The 8242-nt window shown below is 48.5% G+C and overlaps 4 protein-coding genes across 4 annotated transcripts; 3 read left to right on the top strand and 1 right to left on the bottom strand.

Moving 5' to 3' along the window:
* Positions 1-1877: 1877 nt before the first annotated feature.
* F4817DRAFT_320480 (uncharacterized protein) lies at positions 1878-4498 on the top strand (the record flags this gene model as incomplete). The annotated part of the gene is made up of 5 exons (XM_049301193.1): positions 1878-2345; positions 2398-2561; positions 2618-3962; positions 4021-4278; positions 4331-4498. 5 exons carry the CDS (start codon positions 1878-1880, stop codon positions 4496-4498), a joined length of 2403 nt encoding a protein of 800 aa, XP_049154466.1.
* On the top strand, positions 4306-5082 carry F4817DRAFT_287106 (uncharacterized protein). The gene has a single exon (XM_049299621.1). The coding sequence runs from the start codon at positions 4575-4577 to the stop codon at positions 4965-4967; it is 393 nt and encodes a 130-aa protein (XP_049154465.1). The 5' UTR covers positions 4306-4574; the 3' UTR covers positions 4968-5082.
* Positions 5083-5679: 597 nt separating this feature from the next.
* Positions 5680-7271, bottom strand: F4817DRAFT_287104 (uncharacterized protein). The gene is made up of 2 exons (XM_049299620.1): positions 6810-7271; positions 5680-6740 (listed from the first exon to the last, which is right to left on the bottom strand). Exons 1-2 carry the CDS (start codon positions 7135-7137, stop codon positions 5818-5820), a joined length of 1251 nt encoding a protein of 416 aa, XP_049154464.1. The 5' UTR covers positions 7138-7271; the 3' UTR covers positions 5680-5817.
* Positions 7272-7572: 301 nt separating this feature from the next.
* Positions 7573-7802, top strand: F4817DRAFT_320478 (putative TOM core complex subunit Tom6; the record flags this gene model as incomplete). The annotated part of the gene is made up of 2 exons (XM_049301192.1): positions 7573-7686; positions 7749-7802. 2 exons carry the CDS (start codon positions 7573-7575, stop codon positions 7800-7802), a joined length of 168 nt encoding a protein of 55 aa, XP_049154463.1.
* Positions 7803-8242: the final 440 nt, after the last annotated feature.

Below are 8242 nucleotides of genomic sequence, written 5' to 3'. Positions count from 1 at the left end.
ACTACACTTTTTTCCAATCCTACCGCCCCCGCTGTTTTTTGAATGTTCTTTTACGTTTTATTTCTGTCTTTTATCCCCCCCCCCCCCCCCCCCCCATCCCCCCAAAAATCTTAAAATCCACCTAGCGCATGCCCCGAGAGCCCAAAGCACGGGGGGTCCCTTGCCTTAACTATCATTTACCTTAGCATTTCTCTCCGCGCACCACATTAACTACCCTATTAACTTTACTTATCTAGGTACATAGGTAACCACACCTACCACATTCTGGTACTTACACACTTGCCTTACCCTCGCACACTACCCATCATCTTCCGCCACTATTCTTTGCCAGTTTCGGCTCAGATCCGTAGAATTATATCCTTCTAATTCTATTCTTCTTAGCATTTCCCCTTCTTCCAATATTCATCACCACGGCAGCAATCCTCTTATTCTTTTAACATTTTGTTTGCCTGCCTATGCATCTCTGGATATTGCCTGGTCTTTTGAATGTCTGCAAGGTCGCATCCACCGTGCGCGATTTCGAATTCGCCTAATAATTGGCTTCTCGTCGTGGAAGGAAAGCTAGCGCTCCGCCTACACCACAGAAGCGTTGCGATCTCGCGTTGAAGGGACACACAAAAAAACAGTCTGCGAGACAGAGTAGAGAGTCAGAAAGAGAGAGCACGCGAGATAGGAATAGAATATTTGCACTGCAACAGTGCTGCCAACAGTGCTGGACGCAGGCGAGCAAGGCATCTTTCTGCCCCCATCACCAAGGACAGCAGGACAGCAGGACAGCAGGACAGCAGAACACACAGTGCAGCTTTTAAATCTATTTCTACATATACAGTATCTATCTTAGGTACCTAACCTAAGCTGTACCTAAAAGCATCTTACCCACCTAAGTTCGTCTGCTGTTCGCTATCGATCAAGACCGAGCGATCTTCGCAAAATCTCGTCTAGCCCTCCGACGACTACTCTCTCTTAACCTCCTCTCCTTACTATTACCGTTTTGAGCTGTCGCGTTCGAAACGGGATCTAAGGTTATTTGGACTACCGCTTGAGGAGAAATAGTAAAAGTTCATTGGAAGAGAGGGGTTTTTTTCCCCAAGGGACCAAAGACAAGAAAAATCCATTAGCTGTCATCCTGCCGGCGCCCTCTCTCATTCGCTATAACAAAGCACCAGCCCCCAATAACGACCGCTAGTATCAGCACCTACCACCGCCACGACCAGACCACCACGCCCATACCACCCGACCGAAAATCGACTGACAAACCCATCTTCGCCATCACCGCCGTCGCACCAAAAAATCCGACACACATCCACCACCTTCACTTTTTCTCATCCACTCGTCCATTTTCTACTTATTAAATCTACCGCCACTCGCGATACTTTATACCAACATTTCTTTCCACCTCATTTGCGGATTTCATTCCTGGCCTCTGTATACCAAAGGGACCTTTGGTACCCGCGTACCTGGTCGCATCCTCTTTCGCTCCTTTTGCATAGCTAGAGGATTTAGACTCTTGCCTAATCAATATTTCCTGTCTAGCAAAAAAGGCGAAATCCAAAACTAGGATTCCTTCCCCGAAACGCACCGTCAAGTTCCGAATTGCTCAGTCGATTATTACACTTACGCGCATTCGTTTCTGTCTTGTCCGACTAGTTTTTCTTCCGTCGCTGACCAAGAAACGAGCGCCCGAGATATTTGATCGATTCATCCCGGCATCATATCACGACTTCCAATAGCCAGAATTGAGCCTCACGGTCGCCAAGCTTGGCTCCCATCACCGCGACACGCACGCGCATTTGCCCTGTGGTAGCTTATCACTGTGACTGGATACCGCGGATTTCGACAGACTTTTGTCTGTCCATCATTTCTTACTCATGAATAACATGAATATGCCCAATATCCCCTTGGCCGGGCCTGTCGGTGGTCCATCACCAATGATGGCCAATACGTTAGCCGCGCAACAGCAACAAGTCCAAAGCCAAGGGAATAATCGGACAGTACTTAATACATATATTTACGACTACTTCCTTCGAGAGGGCATGTACGACTGCGCGCGCCAAATGCTCAAGAGTGAGCAGACCCTCAACGTCATTAAGGAAAGCCCCGGCCGCCGTCGTGACGAGAATGGCAATGTTCTGGGTAATGGGGTGGGCGATGATCCCATGGACACCGATAGTAAAGATGACATAGACTCGAAGCGACCCTCGGATCTGCCCATGCCGAACGTTCCAGCTGCCGCCGAAAATAGCTTCCTATACGAGTGGTTCTGTTTATTCTGGGATATGCTTTACGCTCAACGTAACAAGCCTGGCATCAGTCCCCAAGTGAGCCAATATGTCAACCATACTCAGGTAAGTGTCCCGTAAAGCCATTTTAAGACAGCGGTGAGGCTGACTACTCTAGCAACAAAATCGCCAGAGACAAACAGAACAGCAAGCAATACTACGAGGAATGCGACAAGACATCTACGGCCAAACCCGAATGATGGGAATGCCAAATGGGATGCAAGTTAATCCGAAGCAGCAGCAAAACTTAGCTAGGACAGCTATGGCCAATAATCAAAACAAGTATGTCGAGAGTCTATCGTATATATCGCTGATTACGTACTAACGTTGTGTTACAGCCCGCAAGCCATGCACATGCTACAGCAGGTAAAGCAGAACCAGATGCAGCGCGATGGTTCGAATATGGACGGTAATCAAAACCGCCCAGGTTCTCCCGGCCAGGCCGAGAACGCGCCATCGCCGAGCAAGAGACCGCGTCTGGACTCATCTGGACCCTTCAATCCTCAACAGGGAGGCATGATGCCTAATGGACAACGACCGCAGCAAGGCATGCCAGGACAACAAGTAGGCAACGGGCCCAGAAATACTACTATAGCTGGACATATGCTTTCAACAAACGGTATCAACCCAGCTAATCTGTCACCTGAACAGTTTCAAAATTTCCAATCACAACCTCCGCAAACTCAGGCCAAGTCGATCCAGACGTATTCACAGAACCTACAGCAACACCATGGCCAGCAAATAACTAACAAACAGATGCCCAATCCTGGTGGCCCGCAGGGCCAATCGCCCATGATGCAAGGCGGACCTAATGAAGTTGCGATTAGTGCACTCTACAACCCAGACGGGATGGGCGGTCCTGGAGTGGTGAGGCCTGGTGCACCAGGTGGTGCCCAAGGAGCAGGTGGTAGCAATCATGCTCTGCAGGACTACCAGATGCAACTAATGTTATTGGAGCAACAAAATAAGAAACGTCTTATGATGGCGAGGCAAGAGCAAGATAGCATGGGCGGCATGCCCCGACCGGACGGAGCTGGCCCCGGTGGTCCTGGGGCACCCGGTGGCCCTGGTCCAAACGGACAGGCTTTCCAAGACCCGTCTGGTCAGGGGGCTCGCCCGGGGGCTTCACCTAACCCGGCAGACCAAATGAAGCGTAATACTCCGCAGATGAACCCCGCTACTATTCCATCGCCATTGACAGATGGCGCGCAATCGAGAGGGTCGCCGAACCAAATGAATTTTGTGCAAAATGGAATGGACCCTAATATGCAGGGTCATTTCTTCAAGAATATGAACGGGATGGATTCCAACATGGTAGCCGCAGCACAGATGAACGGAGGAGGCATGCGACCCCCGAGTTCTCACCCCAATCAACCATTTAACGGCCAGATGAACCCTCAAATGATGAGACCGCAGCAGGGTGCCCAGGGTGGTCCCCCAATGCAATGGCAGCAGGGACCGAATGGAAACGCGATGGCGCCCCAAGGGCCACAAGGACCTCAAGGTCAGGTTCAGGGCACGCCGCAACAACGATCTATGCCGCCCCCGTCAGCTCCCCCGGTTAATAATGGTGCTGCTGGCCGCTCAACGTCGTCGCCGCAGCAGAATGCGGCTCCGCCTACCCCCCAGCAATCCAACAAGGCCGCACCCAAGAAGAAGGATACTAAGAACGCGAAGAACAAGGTACGCATATAATTTATGAGAATTGTGTATTAACAACTATCTGACCGCTTATTCATAGACTGCCGCTCAGAAGAAGGCAAACCAGGCCCCAGGTGCGGCGCCTGCTTCGGAGGCCGCCCAAGAGCCTGAGCCTCCCACGCCCGTCACGCCCGTCAACACGACGAACTTCAACAAGAACGGTCAGGTTGTGGCCGCTCAGCCAGCAGCTAATGCAGCTGTATCTGCTCCTCCACCTGCTCCTGCGCCAGTTGCTGCACCGCAAGCGCATCCGGACCCTTCGCAAATAAACACCTTTGGCATGGACAACAACTCAATAGTAAGTTACCCCCAAGTCTTTGTTTACGTTATTTGCGCTGACTCTCTTGTAGGACTTTGGCGCCATGCCGTCTTTTGCGGACCCTATGCAGACTGGCGATGTACTTCAAGACTTTGATTTCGATTCATTCCTACACGACGGCGATGCTGATCCTGGAACCTTTGATTTTGGTACTGGGCCATTTGGGATGGAAGGGGCTGGGGAGATTGGGGCGGAGTAGGAGCACGTCTTTAAGCTCGCCGGTCTTAAGTGATATCCTTTAAGCATCTCTACGTTCGGGTTAACTTGGGCATGTCATGGCGTTCATCGGTTGTTTAAACTCGCATCTGGACTATGGCTATGGTCTGACGGGTATTCGAACTCAGCGGACCAGAGACGAAACACGACTACTACCGAAAAGCCTGTTGATTTTTCTCCTTTTAGACTACCATACCATACTTATTGTTTTTAGTTGTTTCGTCATACCGCTCGTATCACATATGTCCTTATTTCGTCTCGTCCGCTGCTTCGTCTTCGAGACCGGTGAGATTCTGGCGAGGGACGCCACAGTCTTGGGATCCAGGATTGATTCTATTGTATTTTTGGAGGATTCGTATTGCACTTCTCTGCTACTGTGCGGCTCGCTAGTTTTTCTTGTCTCCATATTGGGTTGGTTTTACCTTGACATCCGCGGATCAGTCAGGCAATGAAATTCATTCAAGCGCACCCTCAGTCGAATTGATCCGATTTCATGATTGGAGACCCCAGACCTGCTGCTTTATTGATTTTGCAATTGTGGTGTGAGGCGGAGCAGCTGTTAATTAATAGGTACTTCCGAGTCGTTCCATCGATGACAGGAATGCCCCGGGTACCTTGGCCGTTGTCTTTCGCAGGCCCCTTGACCAAAGTTGGAGAAGTGTTTGTGCCGAAAGGCGTTCTCTCACTGCGAAGAAAAAAACACTAAATATTTGCTTCGCGACCTCAGGTGCTGATTATTACTTTCTGGGACTAAAAAATGGTGGGCGTGGGAGGCGAAAGTTGTTCCTGGAGATGGGATCTGGCTATGCATAGGTATCCACAAACTTCTTGCGCCGTGAGCAGAAGCGGAAGTGGAAGTGGAAATGAAAGCTGGGTTTGGTGTGATTTGGTGTAGTGCGATTCCATTGTGGTTGTTTCGTCTCAGTGTATTCAATAGAGCAGAAATGCTGAAGTTCATGGTGTATTGTTTCCATCGACATTTTCCTTAGAGGCATTCGCTTACCTGCGAAGCTTTTTTTTTTTATACAGAAAAAAAAAGCTATCGCGCAGTCGGAGTTGTACGTGCTTTTTATTTATATAATTGGGAACGAATGACATTTGTTCAAGTTAAATGAAGTTCAGCTTTTGCTGGGACACCCAGAGATTAATAAAGTCTAATGAATAACTACCTAGGTATGCTTTATACTTGACTTCTTATTGTTTATTATATTATAGCCACGCTAATTATGTAGGTATACTACCTAATATTGTAGTAACTATACCGTCTTATATTTAACTATAGTTACCTATATGCGAAGTTTGCTAATCGTACGTTATAGGCTCGCCTAGTGATTTGCCGAGCTGTACCAACGTCTTTTCATATACCTGGCCTACATTTAGTTGCAGCTCCTCCTCTTCCTCATCTAACTCTATACTTAGCTCGCCCGTATCCTGTTCAGTGTCGGGAGCCATATGTATCGTTGATGGGGGAGTAGTAGAAGTGTTGAAGCTTGCTTTTGTATTCCGGGCTGTTTCCTCATCGGAATCTTCATCGTCATCTACCATCCAATGGAACTTGCCGTCGGGTTGATGTGGACCGGGTCCATCGAGTGCCGGAACCGGACTCGGAACCGGACTCCGAGCCCCCGGCGCCGCATCACTAAACTTCGGCGTTGGCTCCTCTTCCTCAACTTGTATCCTTTTCTTATCCTCTGGCCTCTCGTCGCCTAAATCGGTAGCGCTGGCTTTGCGTTTAGGTATAGCATGGCGTGGTTCTTCGACGTCACCCAAGTCTGTGTCATTTTCAAAGTCTATAATATCTTTGGGCTTAACCCTGCTATTACTATTACCGCTGTACGGAATAGGTGTCTGTATTAACCCCGTAGAGAATGAAACGCCGATGTTTTTCCTCGTAGGTGGCTGCCCGATATCATTATCATCATCGCTTGCGTCTGCATATGCCCCGACATCGGGCTCGTCGCTCATAATCACTGCGACCAGCATGCGGGTCTCATCAGCAATACTTTTACAGCGCACCATATCGGTTTTCGTAAGCCCTCTTCCATTGCCTTGGAGCCCTGGTAAAGGGACGCCTGATTTAATATCGTGGCCTACAAGGAGGCTAGCGAAACAGTGGTCGAGTTTCTTCAGCAGCGCAAATGTGGGCGGCGGTGATGGCGAGAAGGATGGTAGATACGTGTTAAATGCGAGTGCGACATTAAGGAGGTACGGGATTTGAAGACTGGCTAAAATGTCGGTTAATAAAAGCTATTCGACCTTCCTTCTTTGAGGTGCAAGCATAGGATAAAACATACGTGTACCCGAAAACCAAAGTACATCAACGACATCTTCGAGGTCTTTGCATAACTCGTCTATGTCCGTATAGCCGTTTACCTCATCAGCAGGGTCGGGGATACCATGCTTCTTAACGTATCGGCGCGATATGTGTAATAGTCGCTCGGAGACATAGTTTCTTGCATAATCTTCTTTCCTCGAACCCCGAGCTAGAGGTTTTGATCGCGGACGCGGGAGGCGTGCAGCTACCTTATTGGATGCTGTACTAGGGGCGGGAGAAGGTAATGAGGTGCCGGCCGGTAAGAAACCGCCGGCATTGCCGTAAGCGGATCGGGGTGTTTCAACCATTTTCAAGTGTGACTTTAGAAGGATATATGATATTTGAGTACTGGATTGCGCGCATGGAGACGTATATATACCTGTTACGGATAGGTATAGTTGAAATAAATAGGTTTAAGTTGGGATTTTGATGGGTGGGAAATGGGAAAGTTAAATGATTGACTTCAGCCTTGTGACGGCATTACAACATTGGCCTGTCAGCTGCGCATCAGCCACAATGTGCTCCATATATCGCCCCATAAAGATCACAAGCAAGGTCCCACACAAAGCTTAGATTGGTCCCACTTGTCCCACTAGTCCCGCCAACGGAATAGCGTAACTTAGCTCGGGTTTTATTCAGCCTTGAATTTATTTAAATCTTTTTCTGTATTCGACATCATCATCATCATCCTCGCACATCACACAATCGAATTCACCAGCGTTACTATTTCCAACACATATACAATGCCACCAAAAAGAGTCGGTGGCCGTTCCAATAAGGGCGTTGTTAGCTCCACTTACGAAGCTTTCACATCTCCCGAAAATGCTTCCGTCGTACGGAGCGTAGCAATCTTCGGCGTATGTTCCCTTTGCGATATATCCCCTCACCACCAAATATATTAGCAACTAACATGTTCTAGGCTGCGGTGGCTTTCCTAGCGAGTCCCTGGAGCGAGTACCTTCTTCCACCGTGAGATATCTATAATTAAAACTTCAATCAAGTACCTACGCAAAACACTAACGCCCGATTCAGAGTATAAATGTGCATTGGCCAAGGGATAGAGGGAATCATGAATTGCAAAGCATGTACGATATGGGACAAACAGAACGGGTGTACCATAATTAGGCAGTGGATTGGGAGACGGGATACGTATGAAATGCATACGGCCGGTCTTATTAGACCGTTTAAAGACATCTGAGGAAACCCCTCTGCTTGATGTATTGATATGATGAGCAATCCAATACCAACTTAAAACTCGAGTTAATACATTCCAAGACTTTGGGATTCTACGTTGCCTCACTCTAGGAAATGCCCACCGGGTCTTTAGCCAAGGCAGGTAACTCTAAGTATTGGCAATGAGGACCTTAGTAGAAACAAGATTATAGTTCCTTACTCTTACCTAGGTACCTAGAG

The sequence above is a fragment of the Daldinia loculata genome, assembly GCF_022478755.1.
Source record: "Daldinia loculata strain CBS 113971 unplaced genomic scaffold F4817scaffold_81, whole genome shotgun sequence".
Classification (NCBI taxonomy): domain Eukaryota; kingdom Fungi; phylum Ascomycota; class Sordariomycetes; order Xylariales; family Hypoxylaceae; genus Daldinia; species Daldinia loculata.
Note: the sequence above shows the minus strand (reverse complement) of the source record. Positions and strands in the feature narration are given on the sequence as shown.